Source organism: Garra rufa, chromosome 10 (assembly GCF_049309525.1).
Source record: "Garra rufa chromosome 10, GarRuf1.0, whole genome shotgun sequence".
NCBI classification, from domain to species: domain Eukaryota; kingdom Metazoa; phylum Chordata; class Actinopteri; order Cypriniformes; family Cyprinidae; genus Garra; species Garra rufa.
The window spans coordinates 5,265,842-5,285,617 of record NC_133370.1 but is presented as its reverse complement, the minus strand read 5'-3'; the positions used below and the strand labels follow the sequence as shown (position 1 = coordinate 5,285,617).

Here is a 19,776-nt window from a genome sequence, read left to right as displayed (position 1 = left end):
ACATTTACAACTTAATCAAAATAAATTTCTATGTAAATAATTAATACAATTATTTGGATTTGTAAAGAAATGTATATAGAAACAGATTTAAAAGTCGTTCAGAACAAATTTCTGTGTAAATAATTCATAAATTTATGTGGATTTATGAAGAAAATGTACACAGAAACATTTACAACTTAATCAAAATAAATTTCTATGTAAATAATTAATACAATTATTTGGATTTGTAAAGAAATGTATATAGAAACAGATTTAAAAGTCGTTCAGAACAAATTTCTGTGTAAATAATTCATGAAATCATTAAGAGTTATAAAGAAACACCTTTTTAAAAATTCATTTTTAACACATTTCTATGCAAATCATTCATAACATTGTGGATTTATGAAGAAATGTACACAGAAACACATTTAAAATTTGTTCTGAACGTTTTTCTGCTTAAATCATCCATAAAATTATGTGGATTTATGAAGAAATGTACACAGAAATGGATTTAAAATTCATTCAGAACAATTTTCTGTGTGAATACTTCACAAAAAAAATCTGTTGGATCTATAAAGAAATGTAAATACAAATGTTTGTGTAAATAATTCATGAAATCATTTGGATTTATGACAAAATTTACACAGAAACATACTTAAAACTCATTCAGAATAAATTTTGTGTAAATAATTCATAAAATCATGTGGGTCTATGAAGAATTGTACACAGAAACATATTTAAAACTCATTCAGAATACATTTCTCTATAAATAATTCATAAAATCTGTTGAAAAAAAAATGTAAACAGAAATGCATTTAAAATTAATTCAGAACAAACTTCTGCATAAATCATCTATAAAATCATTTGGATTGATGAAGAAAAACAAATTCAAAACACATTCATTTTTAACAAATTCCTGTGTAAATCATCCATAAAATCATGCGGATTTATGAAGAAATGTACACACAAATTTAAGATTCATTCTGAACAAAATTCTTCATAAAATCATTTGAATTTACAAAGAAAGCTTCTGAACAAATTTTTATGTAAAACATGGAAATAAATCATTTGGAAAAAAACCCCCACACATTTAAAATTCATTCGGATCAAATTTCCATGTATATTGTTCACAAAACTGCTTGGATTTGTGAGAAAACATACAGAAATTCATTCAAAAATTTGTTCAAAACAAATGTTAATCATTCATAAAATCATTTACAAAGAAACGTAGACAGAAGCATTCAAAATTCCATTTTGGAGCACATTTCTGTGTAAATCATTTCCAAATATCAATCTGAACAAATCCGTGTAAATTATTCATGAAATCATCTTGATTTACACAGAAATGTACACAGAAACACACTCAAATTCTCTCTGTTTACCAAATGAGGTTCTTTAAATTCACAACAAGCTGGATTTGATGAAACGGACAAATCATTAATTCTCCCCTTAGTTATGAAAGGTCCTTATACTTCAAGCCTTATAAAAACACATTTTCACATCCCAAATCTGTGTTCATACATGACGGATGACCTCCTTAAAGTCTCAAAGGAGTAAAGTTATTACCGTTGCGCACGTTCCTCTTCACACTTTGTCGTACATGAGGAAAAAGGTTGATATCCCGTCGTGGTGAAATGATCCGAATGTATTCCTGAGAAAGGTAGTGGATAATGATGCATCTAGTTGATTGTACAAAGGAAATAAGGCAAATCGAGATTGTCACGTAATTCACAGCGCCAACTACAGGGCTTCGGTTTCGCTTTCTGCGTCTTCAGAATTCAAATCAAGCCCGAGTCTAAAGCAGGTTGAGTATTTCTCGTCTATGTCCATCCCGTCGCATGCACTCCCCAAGGTGAAAGTCGTATCAAAGTGGCGCATGCCTGGAAGCCCTAAAGTTCACTTTTCAAGCCCTTAAAAAAACACTAGCAAGTGCACGTCCACCGGATGAAAACTACAACGAGTGCTAACGTTTCATCAGTCAGCATGAAGAACAATGCTTCTCCGGTTCAATCCAACCGTGTGCTTTGGGAAGGAGGCGTAATTCCCACTTTTGTGCTTCTCGTGGTCAGTTTGGAGTTCCTCCGAAAGTCAACGTCCTCATTCTCACTCACTCTTCTCTCTGGTCCACTTGATCATGGTTTCTGGAGAGCGGTAGAGGAAGATGAGCTTGGAATACAGGTCTTCCTCCAGGTCCAGTTCTCCCGTCTCTCGGACCAGGAAGATGTCGGTGCAGAGCTTGAGGATCCGGTCTACGTTGGGCAGCTCTTCGAACATGATGGTGTGCGAGATGCCGCTGAAGAACTCGCGCACAAACTTTCCGATAACCAGAACCACCGACATGTACAGACCCATGATCCTGTGCACACGCAGGTTCACACATTTAACTTAGCACAATGGACATGACATAAACATAGTTCATTTGGTTCATATGGATTTAATTTACGATACGCACCATTATGACCATTTCTATGAAAGCTTGTTTCCTCCATGGAATAAAAAATGTAATTGCAACTTTTTTTCTCACAATTCAGAATTTCAAATAAAAATCAGACTTGCAAGATACTGTATAAACTCATATAAATAAACCAAAACTTAATTTTGTTCAGTAATATGCAATTTGGACAACTTTAAAGGCGATTTCTCAGTAATTCGATTTTTGTTGCACCCATAGATTCCAGATTTTTAAATAGTTGTCTCTTGGCCAAATGTATACATCATACGAAAGCTCAATAAATAAGCTTTCTATTGATGTATGGTTTGTTAGGATAGGACAATATTTGATTATTGATACATCTAGATACATCTATTTGAAAATCTGGAATCTAAGGGTGCAAAAAAATCAAAATACTGAGAAAATCACCTTTAAAGTTGTCCAAATTAAGTTCTTAACAATGCATATAACTAATCAAAAATTACATTTTGATATATTTATAGTAGGAATTTTACAAAAATCTTCATGGAACATGATCTTTACTTAATTTCCTAATGATTTTTGGCATAAAAGAAAAATCAATAATTTTGACCCATGCAATGCATTTTTGGCTATTGCTACAAACATACCCCAGCGACTTAAGACTGGTTTTGTGGTCCAGGGTCACATATACGATTCTGGACCACAAAACCAGTCCTAAGTAGCACAGGTATATTTGTAGCAACAGCCAAAAATGCATTGTATGGGTTAAAATGATACATTTTTCTTTTATGCCAAAAATCAGTAGGATATTATGTAAAGATCATGTTCCATGAAAATATTTTGTAAATTTCTACCGTAAATATATCAAAATGCAATTTTTGATTAGTAATATCAATTGCTAAAAACTTGGACAACTTTAAAGGTGATTTTCTTAATATTTAGATTTTTTTTTTGCACCCTCAGATTTTAGATTTTCAAATATTTGTATAAATCTCAATTTTAAGAAGCTACCCCTTATGACTGGTTTTGTGGTCCAGGGTCACATATAAAACATCAAATATGTGACCCTGGACCACAAAACCAGTCTTAAGTCGCTGGGGTATGTTTGTAGCAATAGCCAAAAATACATTGTATGGGTCAAAATTATTGATTTTTCTTTTATGCCAAAAATCATTAGGAAATTAAGTAAAGATCATGTTCCATGAAGATTTTTTGTAAAATTCCTAGTGTAAATGTATCAAAATGTAATTTTTGATTAGTAATATGCATTGTTAAGAACCTAATTTGGACAACTTTAAAGGTGATTTTCTCAGTATTTTGATTTTTTTGCACCCTCAGATTCCAGATTTTCAAATAGATGTATCTCGGCCAAATATTGTCCTATCCTAACAAACCATACATCAATAAAAAGCTTATTTACTGACCTTTCATATTATATATACATCTCAGTTTTGTAAAATGTAACCTTATGACTGGTTTTGTGGTCCAGGGTCACATATGTTCTAATTGGCTGGACATTTTTGTTACATTAGGAAGGACAGAAAAATAACTTTAGACAATAATGTTTCAAGTCACTCACCCATAACCAGCCAGAAAGCCCAGACTGGGTGGACTGACTTGGTCACTGATGATGTAGAGGTCCAGACCAGATTCGTTTACATTCCTGACCATAGACAACGGGCCTTCTTCAGTCTGATTCACGATCCACCACTCCTGGACGCCCTCTGTGCTATTTTGGCTGGATTTATGTAAAGACAGTGTGATGTCCATGTATTCTTTCTCTAAGGGAAGAGTGAAGAGAAACAGGTGTGTTGATGGTATGGGAAATGTAGCAAAGGCATAGATACTGTATTCCTGGTGGAGAGCTGGTGTATTACCATTTTTGTAGAGCTGCTCAATAGGCCTGGCATTGGAGTCGCTTGGAGCTCTGATGTATCTTGGAAAAATGTTTTTGATGACCCTTCAGAAAAAACATTACAATTTATCATTCAGCCAAATGTCTTTTTAGCGGTAAAAACGTTAAGAGAAATATGCATGTGTTTGATGCATTTAGTAGCTTGAACTCACACTTGCTTATCATCATTGTTGTCACCCCTCAGTAGTTGCATTAGCTCTTGTCTGGTTTCATTTTTCAGGTCAATATAGTGTTTCCCTATTGCCATTTCAGCTTTGGCACCTAAACTGAGGTTCCTTATGGACAAAAACAGCATTACAAACCAAACAGAAAGGAGTTCATTAACTTGGTAGGAAATCCTCAGTCTTTGTCATTAACATTTTTGTCCTGATCAGAGCAGCACATAATCATATCAATGGCATTACATGCAGAACAAATTCTCATGAAATAATACCAGGGTGAAAATCTTCTGAAAGACGTCTGGGTCACGTTTAGTAAATTATTATTACTGTAAAGTTTTTTGCATTTGTAAGATTAAAGGTCATTTATATTATGACTGTAATGTATGATATAATAATTATATTAATTCATTTGTATTCTATAAAAAAGGTTTATTTAAATAATATATTTATATACAGTTGAAGTCAATCTCGATGACTTGATGAGAATCTGCAAAATGTTAATTATTTTACCAAAATCATACAAAATGCATTTTTATTGTTTACTTAGTACTGGCCTGAATAAAATATTTCACATAAAAGAAGTTTGCAAATAGTTCACAAGAGCAAATAATAGTTGAATTTATAAAAATGAACCCATTCAAAAGTTTACATACACTTGAATTCGGTGTTGTCACCTGAACGATCCACAGATGTGTTTTTTTTTTTGTTTAGTGATAGTTGTTCATGAGTCCCTTGTTTGTCCTGAACAGTTAACCTGCTCGCTGTTCTTTAAAAAAATCCTTCAGGTGTACACACCTTTATTTCTGAAGCATCAGTGAGCTTTTGAACTTTCTGTAACAGTTGCATATGAGCCCCTCAGTTATCCTCAGAGTGAAAAGATGAATCTCAAAACCATACAGTCATTGTTGGAAAGGGTTCAAATACACACAAATGCTGAAAAACCAAAGAATTTATGGGACCTGAAGTATTTTTCTGAAGAACAGCGGGCAGTTTAAGTGTTCAGGACAAACACAGGACTCATGAACAACTATCACTAAACAAACAAACAAAAAAAAAACATAGAATTAAGGGTCATTTTTACAGATTCAACTATTATTTTCTCTTGTGGACTATATGTAAGCACCTTTTGTGTGAAATATCTTATTGAGGTCAGTGCTAAATAAAAAACAACATGCATTTTGTATGATCCCTCTTGTTTTGGTAAAATACAGATTCTGCAAGGTGCATGTACATTTTTTAACTGTAAATAATACTCATATTATAAATATAATACAATATTTGATTTCAGATTTTTTTTTTTATTTACTCATCAGCAAACCAGTTTTTTTTTTCTAAACACTTAGTCTAAGCCTGTATGCTGCTTTGATGTTGAACTCAACAGTACCTCTGTATGGACCAGGTGAAGGTGAGAGGAAACTTGTCATTTGTCTCACTAAGCATTTTAATGAGGTTCTGCTTGCTCGGGGGGCTGATGGTCCAAAGTGAGTTGGAACTTCCTTCTAGTTGTGCTATTGTTAAATCCTCACGAATATAAGACTCCAGGAACTGCATGGCATTCTGCAGGAGATACAAGCACACAATCAGGGATACACAAATTACCAATACCAGGCTATATTAGCTTGTTGTCTTATCAGCATTTGTTTGACAAAACACAAACTGTATATATAAAATAGAATATTACAAGTTTCAAAAGTAGGGATAATTTTTAAACGAATCCTATTTATTTTACTGCATGAGAATTATAGGTAGAAATGTTCAATTAGCAGGCAAATAATGCCACAATATTCAAATAGTCTTAATACAAATTTAATTTTATCTATGCAATATATAATTTCCTTGTTTTTTACTTTATGAAATGTGAAAACAACAAAATTGGTCATTATTAATCAGCTTTTTGAAATAATTTGTATATATTGCTACGTTACTGGAAAACATATTCATGCCGTAAAGTACAAAAGACACTTAGTTCCTTACTGCATCATTGCTGTAGTTTTTTAAAAATTTGGCAAACTCTGTGGAAGAGACGTTTTTTAGATGGTTCTGTTGGGCACTCATCGTGAAGATTGGCTGAAATACAGAATAAAACAAACATAAGAACAATGGTATCAAATGGTAAGCAAATTGAAATCGGCATGCTTCTGATAGGAAAGACACAAATATCAGATCTCTTAGACAGGATCTCTTAGATCTCTTAGAGATAAAATGGAGAACAAATGGAGACTTTTATACAAGTCTCCTGTTTCTCAGATGTTTCCCCCAAGAAAAAACAACAACATGATTTCACGTGTGTCTCTTCTAGAGTTTCATAAGAGATCTCAACAACATCTCAATCTGTGCTCTGATTTGCCAAAATACTAAAGTCTGAAATTAAAAGTCCAGTGTTTGTTACTTTAACTAAAAAACATTGCTGGTAATTGGGATATAGCTGAAATAAAACAGAATATAAATGGAAGATAAAAAAAATATATATATCAAAATTAGAAACATTGCCTAGGGAACTGAAATAAGTTTAGGTTACTGTACTAAAATAACTGAAAAAAAGCTAAATCCACTGAAATAACATGGCAAAAAAAATTTTATTCAAAAAAATATATACAATAATAAATTATAATAATGAATAAAATAAAATTAACAAACAGAAAAACACAGCAAAAAACTATAAATAATAAAATTGACATAATATAAAAGCACTTAAACAACAATCTAAATGAAAAACCAAGAAAAATAATAAATTATAATAAATAATTCATTATAATAATAAAAAATATAATTATAATGATGTAATAAAAAAGATAAAAACTCAAAATTACTAATACAAACTACAAGTAAATTGCAAAATTGAAAACATAAAAACCAAAGCTTATTCAATATATTAACAAGCACTAACAGCATATGAATAATACTAAAATGACATCTCAATATAAGCTCAAATAATTCTCATCAAGTGATCTGAAATGCTTTCCACATTCATTTTATAGCTTTATAATATAACTGGATGTCTCATTTGTGTCTGTTTTGATTTCTTCAAATGTTTTTTTAGGAGAAACCCCTGAGACAGCATTAAAATATTCGTTGGTTTTTACTGAAAGTAGAAACTAGCAGAGATCTGAAACGACCATGCAAATGAGCATCACACTGTTTAATGTGACGTGCACCTGAAGTCCTCCCAGAGTGAGCGTGACGGACACATCCAACGGTGTATTGACCACTCCTGCCACAGATTTGACCAGAGACATGAAGAGCAACGGGAACCAAACGATGCAGATCAGGAGCATCACGATCATGCCGCCCATTCCATACTTCACGACCTTCTTCTTCTTCTGCCCGCGGGGCTGAGGGTAACGCTGCCAAACACACACACATGCTTAGGATGCTGCCTTAAGAAGACCCTTTCTATGCTATTTATCACTACGGCTGTTTGATTCCGAAATTTTTGCAATTGATTCTGATTCCGATTCCTGGTTCTGGATTGATTGGATTTGATTGAGGAATTGATTCCTCACTGTTGTTTTCGATTCTTTTTTGGTTCTTGTTTTTAGATTGGAGGAAGCTAATTTCGCAATGAATGCAGGATGTAAAGGTTGTAGAAAGTTGCCTTCTCCTAATTTGAAGCTTCATTTGTAAAAAAAGATTTTTGTGTAGCTCCGACTGATTTAAAATGATAATTTTGTCTGCATTGCCCATGAAATTAGTCATAACCCACAGCTCAGCAGTGGACATGCATTTATTGCATGAATAAAACAAGACATGAAGTGTCTAAAATGACAAAATAAGCAAACTATACACTTTTTTTTTTTTGTGATAGTTGTTCATGAGTCTCTTGTTTGTCCTGAACATTTAAACTGCTCGCTGTTCATTTGGAAAAATTATTTAGGTCCCACAAATTCTTTGGTTTTCAGCATTTTTGTGTATTTGAACCCTTTCCAACAATGACTGTGTGGTTTTGAGATCCATCTTTTCACACTGAGGACAACTGAGGGACTCATATTCAACTATTACAGAAGGTTCAAACACTCACTGATGCTCCAGAATTAAACAATATGCATTAAGAGCCGGGGGTGAAAACTTTTTGAATTTGAAGATCAGGGTAAATTGAACTTATGTCCTCTGGGAAATGTGCAAGTATCTTCTGAAGGGCAGTACTAAATGAAAACAATATGATATTTAGGCAAAATAAGAAAAATGTGCACATCTCCATTCGGTTCAAAAGCTTTCACCCAAAAGTTTTCATGTAAAGGTCATAGAAAGTTGCCTTCTCATAATTTGAAGCTTCATTTGTAAAAAAAGATTTTTCTGCAGCTCTGACTGATTTTAAATTGTAATTTTGTCTGCATTGTCCATGAAATTAGTCATAACCCACAGCTCAGCAGTGGACATGCATTTATTGCATGAATAAAAAATTAGCAAACTATACACTTTTTTTTTTGTTTGTTTAGTGATAGTTTTTCATGAGTCTCTTGTTTGTCCTGAACATTTAAAATGCTCGCTTTTCATTTGGAAAAATTCTTTAGGTCCCACAAATTATTTGGTTTTATGCATTTGTGTGTATTTGAACCCTTTCCAACAATGACTGTATGGTTTTGAGATCCATCTTTTCACACTGAGGACAACTGAGGGACTCATATGCAACTATTACAGGTGGTTCAAACACTCACTGATGCTCCAGAATGAAACAATATGCATTAAGAGCCGGGGGTGAAAACTTTTTGAATTTGAAGATCAGGGTAAATTGAACTTATGTCCTCTGGGAAATGTGCAAGTATCTTCTGAAGGGCAGTACTAAATGAAAACAATATGATATTTAGGCAAAATAAGAAAAATGTGTACATCTCCATTCGGTTCAAAAGTTTTCATGTAAAGGTCGTAGAAAGTTGCCTTCTCATAATTTGAAGCTTCATTTGTAAAAAAGATTTTTCTGCAGCTCTGACTGATTTTAAATTGTAATTTTGTCTGCATTGCCCATGAAACTAGTCATAACCCACAGCTCAGCAGTGGACATGCATTTATTGCATGAATAAAACAATACATGAAGTGTCTAAAATGACAAAATTAGCAAACTATACACTGAAACAAAATAAACAGAACTTTAACAACAGCTTGTAAGAAAGATGCGCTCTCGTCCACTGATATGTGCTCTCTGTGTTTTCTTTCAGAGTTATCGTCGGCTGATAGAAAGGTTGAAAAGAGCATTTATTTAAGATGTAAATAAGATCAAGGCATCATAATCTATTCTGTTGTGCAGCTCTCAAAATTGTGGACAACATGAGCCAGCTCCCCTGTAAAATAACTTTTTTGAACTGGTTCATTTAAACAATCTATCTGAACTAATGTTTTCGTGGAAACGAATCAGACTTATAATAACTATTAGCGAGCAAGAGGCAAATTAATGGGTGCTTTTCAAATGGGAGGCTGCATCTTTAAACTCAGACTAGTTTAGTAATGACTCATTTTCATTCAGTTAATTTTCGTCAATCCACAATCAGCGACGTTTGATGACTAAGCAGCCGAAACATGCAGCCATTTATGTTGTCGAACTGAAAACAGCTCTGAATGATGAGTCGTTTCCCCTTGATGGGATCAATTCCAAACGTTGAAATTGACTCTTGATGCCTAATGCCTCAGAATCGAGGAAACGATTCTTTTTGGAATTGATTCTCAGCCCTATTTATCACTCTCTTACCTTTTCAGACTCCCTCCAGCATTTAAGAATGAAGATGTGTGCATAGATGTCCTCAACACAGATCCAGCTAGACAAGCTGAGCGTTGTGTCCGTCCAAACCCAGTCCATCACTGCTCGCAGTTCCGTCAGGAACGGGATCAGACGGAACCTGGGACACACAACACTTACTAGAAAAACTCACTTTCACCAATATATCAGATGATATTTAGCATTTTTAATTTCAGCACTGGCTGATAAGTTTTTATGTTTGGCTGATATATCAGATTATTTTGATTCTCAATTATTTTGACAATAATTGGGATTTTTATTTTTACAGTAAGCAAGATTTTTATTTTGAAAGCATCTGAGCTCCCACTGTTTGTCTACATTAGTTTACATTTCTGTGTAATAGATTATTAGATTAATTAATTGATTAATAGATTCTGTGTCATTCCCAGTGTTGGGGGTAATGCAAGTTACGTAATAATATGTGACCCTGGACCACAAAACCAGTCTTAAGTCGCTGGGGTATATTTGCAGCAATAGCCAAAAATACATTGCATGGGTCAAAATTTTTGATTTTTCTTTTATGCCAAAAATCATTAAGAAATTAAGTAAAGATCATGTTCCATGAAGATTTTTTGTAAAATTCCTACTGTAAACATATCAAAATGTAATTTTTGATTTGTAATATGCATTGTTAAGAACCTAATTTGGACAACTTTAAAGGTGATTTTCTCAGTCTTTTTGATTTTTTTGCATCCTCAGATTTCTGATTTCAAATAGATGTATCTCAGCCAAATATTGTCCTATCCTAACAAACCATACATCAATAGAAAGCTTATTTCATATGATGTATAAATCTCAGTTTTGTCAAATTTAACCTTATGACTGGTTTTGTGGTCCAGGGTCACATATTACTTTTTCCAAGTAACTAGTAAAGTAAAGCATTACTTTTTAATTGATAAGAAAATATATTTTTCAAATAAGTGACGCCAGTTTCTCCCCCCACCCATTTATTGATTAAAAGCTCTCCTGTCCCCATGTTGACAGAAATCTTTATTTCTAGAATAAATGAACATGCATTCATTTATCTCACTCACTAAAAAAACAGATACAGTATTCCTCAAAATGAATAAAAACACTGAAATTCAACGCAAACCTGCAATAATTAAATGTTAAATAATACATATATCCTTTATGTATTTAATCCCATTTTATTAACCGATGTCTTTGCTGCCGACCTTCGATGATCCAATTCATCCATACTAATAAGCAAAAATGACTCAAGATAATCTAACATGTTTTACTTTTGTTTTATTGCTGAAGAGTTGACATTTTTTCTTCTGCGGTCTACTGTACAGACGTGAATTGACTTTTCTCTAAGCTCGAGGCTTTTGGTGTGAAAAGGCTTTTATATTTGCCAAAAATATAACTTTTTATCTTAAAAACAAACAAGCAAGCCCTGCCCAGATTTAAAAAGTAACGCAAAAGTAACGTAACACATTACTTTCCATAAAAAGTAACTAAGTAACGTAATTAGTTACTTTTTTAGGGAGTAACTCGATATTGTAATGCATTACTTTTAAAAGTAACTTTCCCCAACACTGATCGTTCCACCATAACATAAACATAGTTTACATGCAGCAATGCAACATCTACTTATCACCTGCTGTTTAACGTGTTTCTCACCCTTGGAAGAGGAAGAGGTTGACGTAGTTGTAGCTCTTGGTGAGGAAGTTTCCCAGAATGCGAGTCGGATATCCGCAGCGGATCTGATATGCTGACAGGCCGAAGTAAATACATTTCACAAAATACCACAGCTGAGCGATAGTGTTCTGACTGAAGCGCCTGCAAAGAGGAGATCGAAAGCGTATGTCAGGACATTGAGGGCATTTCTTCCTTTCAACAGGCAGCTGAGGTACACTGCAAAAAATGCTTATTTTTACTTGGATTTTGTCTTTTTTCCAGCCAAAATATCTAAAGGATTTTCTAGACAAGGCAAAATTAAGTGAGTCTTTGCTTAGAACAAGCAAAATATTCTGCCAATGGCGTAAGCAAAAAAAAATCTTATTTCAAACAGAAAACAAGATTATTTTTCTTACCCCATTGGTAGATTATTTTGCTTTTTTTTTTTTCAGAAAACAAGAAAAAATTTTTTCTCATCTAGAAAATCCTTCTTGATTTAAGAATTTTTTAATATTTTGGTTGGAAACAATACAAAAAAATCTAAGTAAAAAAACTTTTTTTGCAGTGTAATATAGTGCACTATAAAAAAACATTTTATTTTTTCCCAAATACAATTCACATTCTGGTTAAATTAAATTTCATGTCTAAAAAGCATGTCTAAGTAATTTCAGTCATGAAACATCGGTTTGTTAAAATTTTTGTAAAAAAAAGATTTTATATATATATATATATATATATATATATATAAAATATTTTTTTACAAAAATTTTAACAAACCGATGTTTCATGTTTCATGATATGTATATATATATATATATATATATATATTTATATTTATAATTAAGTTTTTATAATTACATTTTAGTAACCAAAAACCATGTCTAATTAATTAAAAACCATGTCTAATTAGTTAAAATAATGTAACTTACACAATTTTACAACAATTTATTACAACTGTTATAAAAATTCCATGTTTGTGTTTTAATTTTTATGGATTCTCTTTTGATTATTTAATATTTTAATATAATATTTCAATATTAAAATAGCATGTCTGTCAGTTAAATTAACAAAACTTTATTTAATAATTAAATACACAATTAAATATCAATTTAATAATTTACTGGCATTTAAAAAAAAATAAATGTATAAAATAAAATAAAAGTTTTGTTTTTCTGAAATTCTGTGTTCTGAAATTCTTTTTTATCTGGATGTATTATTTATCACAAACTTACTTTTAATTTACTACAAACAAAAAAACAGTGGTAATTACACTGCAGCACAAATTAACAATTGAATATTTTTTTAATGTAATCAAGTGACAATAACAAATTGTATGTATTTATTTATTTCTTTTTTGTCAAAGTGCTGATCAATAGAGTCAAATTTCATTATACTGTAAATTCTGTTTTTAAGACTGGAGTTTGCAATTGGAATGGATTCTGTTCACAATTTCTGCATCACAGAAATCATAAGGCCCTTATTAATTTTAGTCCATTTTACTCTCACTAAAACTGCATGTGGATGAAAATAAAAATTGTTAATAATATTCAAAATGGCGTCAAACTTTAACAGAGTAAAGCTATTTTAATCTACCAAACACATACAGTGCGTGCATAATTATTATGCAAGTTGAAACTACTTTTAAATTTGTATTTAATTATCAATTTTAATTTTTAAATAATTGTTTGACTTTTTAGTCAAGTTAATCTCTTTTTTTGGCTCATTTTATCTGTAAAAGAAAACCTGTTTAATAATTATGCACACCTAAATATGAGGACTTTTTCACTTCCAGCTTCCATAGACAATTATATCACATATAAATGATTAAATACAAAATTTGTTATTATTTATTAGATTGATGCAATGTGGAATTGGTCAAATGTGCTTGGAAAAAAGACCAGAATATCAACTTGCATAATAATCAAGTATTAATGAGCAAATAATACAATTAAGTTCAATGTAACTTCAAGTTTTTAGTTCTGTATCCTCATTGCTCTCTTAACTCAAATTGGGAAAGCTCTTTTCAGGACTGAAATTCCCAGCGTTCTTTTACCTCTCTGTAATTCCTGGTAAGATGAAAAACATCCAGAAGTGGATGCCAAAGACCAGGATGACCTGGAAAATCACTTTTCCCATCACTGTCTTGCGGAGGTACAGAGCACGATCCACAACCATGGTGCCGAACTGGATGAGCACCATGACGAGGAACGGCCCGGGAACCTGGTCTTCTGACAACGAGGATGTGATATCAGCACCTCCCTGATGTTTCTGTGAGCCAGACAAAACACACATCAACACACAACCGCAATTTAGATCTGAAACCTTGCCGTCTACTGGAATGCATCAATAAATCCATCAGTAAATTTCAAAATTACCCCAAATGCCCAGAAGCCAAAGACAATAATGATGAAATCAACAGTGTCTGCTAGAAACATCAAGACGTAAACGTCCGTCACGGCGTTGTACTCGGGATGGATCAGGTTATAGAAGAATTGACGGATGGGCTGATAGAACTCAACCAATCTGAAGAGAGAAGATAAACAGAGACTGAACAGGCAGACTAATAAAATATATTCAAAATAGAATAAAGAATGAAAGAGTGCACATCTATCAACCAAAACTAATTGAAATTGTGTCTCCATAATCTGTTCAATGAGGGACAAATGAAGGATCATCCTATTTATCCATCATCCTATTGACTGGATCATTTAAAGTATCCTGTTTTGTTTTTCCCCCAAATTCAGTTTTATTTTTCTCAAATTCCATTTTCCATTAAAATTTTGTCCTGATTCCGTTTTAATAGTTTAAATTTATTCAGAAATTTGTGTTTTGATTTAATGCAAATTAAATGTATTATAATTTCTATTACAAACACAAAACAAAATTGTTTGAAATTTTTTTAAATTGAATAAATAAAGCGTTTCTTTTCATCATAAAGGCTGCATTTATTTCATCAAAAATACAGAAAAAACGGTAATATTGTGACATATTATTACCATTTAAAATAAAGGTTTTCTATTTTAAAATACTTTAAAATATAATTTATTTATGTGATGCCAAACTGAATTTTCAGCATCATTACTCCAGTCTTCAGTGTCACGTGATCCTCCACAAAATACGCTGATTTATTATCAATGTTGGAAACAGTTGTGCTGCTTAATAGTTTTTTGGAACCTGTGATAGTTTTAAAATAATAATAAAATGTTAAAAAGAACAGCATTTATTCAAAATACAAATATTTTCTAACAAAGAAGTTTCTTATGCTCATCAAGGCTGCATTTATTTGATCAAGTATACTGAAAAAACTCTAATACTGCAAAATGTTATTACATTATAAAATAATGGTTTTTTTATTGTAATATACTTTAAAATATAATTTATTCCTGTGACGCAAAGCTGAATTTTTATCAGCTGTTACGCCAGCCTTAGGTGTCACATGATCCTTCAGAAATCCTCCTAATACGCTGATTTATTATTAGAATAAATTGTGCTGCCAAATAAATGTTAAAAACTGTGATTTTTTTTTTTAGGATTCTTTGATGAATAACAAGTAAAAAACAGCATTTATTCAAAATATAAACCTTTTCTAACAATGTAAATGCTATCACTTTTTTATTAATTTAACACATCCTTGGTGAATAAAAGCTTTAATTTCTTTCAAAAAAAAAGAAATAATAAAAATGTACTGACCCCAAACTTTTGAACAGTAGCGTATATTGTTAGAAAACCTTTCTATTTTAAATAAATGCTGTTCTTTTTAGCCTTTTATTGATCAAAGAATCCTAAAAAAAGTATCACAGGTATCAATGTTTTCAACATTGATCATAAATCAGTATATTAGAATGATTTCTGAAGGACCATATGACACATGAGTAATGAAGCTGAAATTTAACTTTGTATCACAGGAATAAATTACATTTTAAAATATATTCCCATAGAAAACAGTTATTTTTAAATTGAAATAATATGTCACGATACTACAGTTTTTTCTGTATTTTTGATCAAATAAATGCAGCCTTGATGAGCGTAAGAAACATCTTTAAAAACCATTATAAATCTTACTGATCCCTGATATATATATTCTTTTTTATTTGAATAATTTTTATTTTCATTTGGTGTTTTCCCAAAGACACTTACTTTTTGATCACATAAACCTTTGCTTTAATGAGCTGCTCTCGGATCTTCTCCATAATCATTTCCTTCCGGCTCTTCAGTGGTTTTTCTGGCTCTATTGTGCTGTTTTGCCTACGAACACTGTTCCTTGTGCTTGTGCTGCCTGTGAAACAAACCAGCAACCAAACCTCACCTCCATTAAACCCACAGCAATGCTTAACCACAGGCCAACAAGACAAAACAGCCAAGATGAAGCCAGTACTAGTAAAACCAATGCATGAGTTTGTCTATGCATGTACAGTCAAGCCTGAAAGTATTCATACCCCTGGCAAATTCTGACTTAAAGTTACTTTTATTCAACCAGCAAGTTTTTTTGACTGGAAATGACACAGGCGTCTCCCAAAAGATAATAAGACGATGTACAAGAGGCATCATTGTGGAAAACAATATTACTCATCTTTTATTTATATTTGAACAAAAAGTGGCATGTCCAAAATTATTTACAGCCTTCTCAATAATCAATAGAAAAACCTTTATTGGCTATTACAGCAATCAAACAATTCCTATAATTGCTGAGCAGCTATTTGCATGTCTCCACTGGTATTTTTGCGCATTCATCTTTAGCGATGAGCTCCAACTCTTTCAGGTTGGAGGGTCTCCTTGCCATCACCCTGATCTTTAGCTCCTCCACAGATTCTCAATTGGATTTAAGTCAGGACTCTGGCTGGGCCACTGCAAAACGTTAATGTTTTGTCTGCTAACCATTTCTTCACCACTTTTGCTGTGTGTTTTGGGTTGTTGTCGTGCTGAAATGTCCACTGATGCCCAAGGCCAAGTTTCTCTGCAGACTGCCTGATGTTGTTGTTGAGAATTTGGATGTATTGCTCCTTTTTCATGGTGCTGTTTACTGTGATTAGGTTCCCTGGTCCACCGGCTGAAAAACACCGCCAAAACATTAGGTTCCCACCACCATGTTTGACAGTGGGGATGGTGTTCTTAGGGTTGAAGGCTTCTCCTTTTTTTACGCCAAATAAAGGCTATATCATTGTGGCCAAACAATTCAATTTTTGTTTCATCTGACCATAAAACAGAAGACCAGAAGTCTTCTTCTTTGTCCAGATGAGCATTTGCAAAGGCCATGTGGGCTTTTTGCCTTATCTGGAGAAGTGGTGTCCTCCTTGGTCTGCGTCTGTGGAACCCAGCGGTGTGCAGTGTCCGTTGGACTGTCTGCCTTGAGATGTTGTCACCAGCGGAGCCCAGATTCATCAGGATGGCTTTGGTGGTGATCCTTGGATTCTTTTTTACCTCTCTCACTATCCTCCTGGCCAGCACAAGTGTCACTTTTGGCCTCCGACCACGTCCTCTGAGATTTTTCACAGTGCGGAATGTCTTGTATTTTTTAATAATACTTTGCACTGTAGCCACTGGAACTTCAAAATTTTTCGATACGGCCTTATAGCCCTTTCCTGACTTGTGAGCAGCCACAATGCACAGCCGCAGGTCCTCAGTGAGCTTCTTTGTCTTAGCCATGACTGTCCACAAACTCAACATCTGTTGAGTTGATTAAAACAGCTGTTCTCAATGAATCAGGGTAATTAGGATGCTTTAGAACAGCTTGGACTATTTGGAATGGCATAGAACTTTGGATTTTCCCATAGACTGTGACAGTTTGCAAATTTTGGACATGCCACTTTTTGTTCAAATGTAAATAAAAGCTGAGTTTTTTTTTTCCCACAATGATGCCTCTTGTACATCGTCTTATTATCTTTTGGGAGAAGCCTGTGTCATTTCTGGTCAAAAAAAAAAAAAAACTTGCTGGTTGAATAAAAGTAAATTTAAGTCAGAATTATTTCAGGCTTGACTGTACATTTAAGAAAAAAAGACAAAGACCTGAGATGTTTGCATTATAAATCCTCACCACGTTTGGAGCGAACAGATGAGCGGTGGGACAGGTAAGATCCGCTAGTGCTCTGTCGTTGCAGATAAGGCCGATGCTCAGGATAACGCATTTGAACATGCACCTGGGAGGAGTCCACAGACATGCCAAGGTTCACAGATTTCAGCGAGTATGCTGGAGAACTTTTCTTATCTTCCTCAGGTGGAATCGCCACCGTCATCTCCCCCTCGTCCATAGACTCCTCCTGATGAAGACACTCATCCTTACGGGTCGTTTTAGGGTCGTCTTCATCCCAGAGACCATGACACTGAGCCAAAGAAGGAGGGAGAGAGGTGCATTAATGAAGGAAAACAAACTTTAAGGTATCGCTACATTGGAAAACGAAAAACTTTATGTAAGACCCATTTATTGCCTGTTCAATAAAAGTTGTAAAGTAAATAAAAGGCACTTTCTGCAAACAGGATAAAAATTGATGTACCATTACTTTAAGCAATCAAAAACAGGATAAACTGGATTCTGCAGGGTTGCAAAAATAATTGCAAACTTCATAAAATAAACCTAAAAGGCTCATTTAATATTTAATTAACACTTTCTGAAGGCTTGTTGGGTTGCATTTTACACATATCTATACAAGCAACCTGTATTATTTCACAAAATCACACAACACTGCAAAAATGCTTTTCTTACTTAGATTTTTTTGTCTTGTTTCCAGCCAGAATATCTAAAAATTCTTAAATAAAGAAGGAAACAATTATTTTCTTGTTTTCAAGAAATAATAGCAAAATTATTTTTAAACAGAAAACAAGTTTATTTTTCTTACCCCATTGGCAGATTATTTTGCTTGTTTTAAGCAAAAACTTAATTTTTACTTGTCTAGAAAATCCTTCTTAATTTAAGAATTTTTAGATATATTGCCTGGAAACAAGAAAAAAAAATCTAAGTAAGGAAAGCATTTTTGCCAATGAAAAACTTCAGAATGAGATTACACATTTTTTTTTTCTTCAACCAGGGTAGTAATATCACAAAAGTTCAGATTTTACTAATATAATATGATACATAAATGATATAATATACAATATAAGAATTATTATTGTTACCATTATTATCTTCTTTCATTGTATTATTATATTTAGAAATAATTTATAAAAAAATAATATAATATAATTGTATATATATATATATATATATATATATATATATATATATATATATATATATATATATATATATAAAAATGTTTTTTTACCACAATATGCACTATAATATGATACATACATTATATAATACACAATATAAGAATTATTATTGCTATTATTATCGTCTTTCATAGTATTATTATATTTAGAAATACTTATATATAATATATAAATATATATAATTTTATTATATATATACAGTGCATAATTTGTTATGTTTTTTACAATAATGTGCACTGATAAACCATTACCTTGATTGACTTCTGTAGTTACTAAATTTTTCCTTTATTGTGAAAGTTGTGTCAGGCATATTATAGTATAAATAAACAAATAAAATTATATATACAGTGTACAATTCTCGCCTCTCCAGGTTTCAAATTGGTCTTGATTTTGCAGTATTTTTTTACAGGCACTATTTTTTTTAATCACGCTCCCTGGTGAATAGTGCTATGTCATGCTGAAGCTTCTTACTTGTGTTTGATTTTATAAAATAATGTGAAACCTGGAGAGGAGAGAAACCTTAAACGCTAGAAATTGATTTTAAAATCCATTTTATGGTTTTTAAAGCTCTCAGCAGTCTAGTGGCTTCGTTTAGATTTCTTAATGTCTGGTGAATTATGTTTCCAGCCAAATATTGGCTCTAAGCTGCTAAACATCTGAAGGAAAATAAGCAAAGCAGCCGTTATTTATTCTGATAATTATCATAAAAAAATCTGTTAGTGTGCAAATCTTAAAGCTCAAATAAATATGCAAA

The 19,776-nt window shown here is 32.6% G+C and overlaps 1 protein-coding gene across 1 annotated transcript in view; it reads right to left on the bottom strand.

The window, feature by feature from the left end:
- Nucleotides 1–234: 234 nt before the first annotated feature.
- The window catches only part of piezo2b (piezo-type mechanosensitive ion channel component 2b), a 151,711-nt gene continuing 132,169 nt past the window's right edge, over nucleotides 235–19,776 (bottom strand). Inside the window, exons 45-57 of the mRNA XM_073848538.1 lie at nucleotides 17,848–18,133; nucleotides 15,954–16,092; nucleotides 14,192–14,339; nucleotides 13,870–14,084; nucleotides 11,820–11,978; nucleotides 10,149–10,296; nucleotides 7,624–7,812; nucleotides 6,443–6,535; nucleotides 5,853–6,025; nucleotides 4,460–4,582; nucleotides 4,270–4,352; nucleotides 3,972–4,167; nucleotides 235–2,335 (exon numbers count right to left, since the gene is read on the bottom strand). Of these exons, the coding sequence (XP_073704639.1) occupies nucleotides 2,083–2,335; nucleotides 3,972–4,167; nucleotides 4,270–4,352; nucleotides 4,460–4,582; nucleotides 5,853–6,025; nucleotides 6,443–6,535; nucleotides 7,624–7,812; nucleotides 10,149–10,296; nucleotides 11,820–11,978; nucleotides 13,870–14,084; nucleotides 14,192–14,339; nucleotides 15,954–16,092; nucleotides 17,848–18,133 (2,205 nt within the window). The 3' untranslated portion in view covers nucleotides 235–2,082. The remainder of the gene's footprint in view (nucleotides 2,336–3,971; nucleotides 4,168–4,269; nucleotides 4,353–4,459; nucleotides 4,583–5,852; nucleotides 6,026–6,442; nucleotides 6,536–7,623; nucleotides 7,813–10,148; nucleotides 10,297–11,819; nucleotides 11,979–13,869; nucleotides 14,085–14,191; nucleotides 14,340–15,953; nucleotides 16,093–17,847; nucleotides 18,134–19,776) is intronic.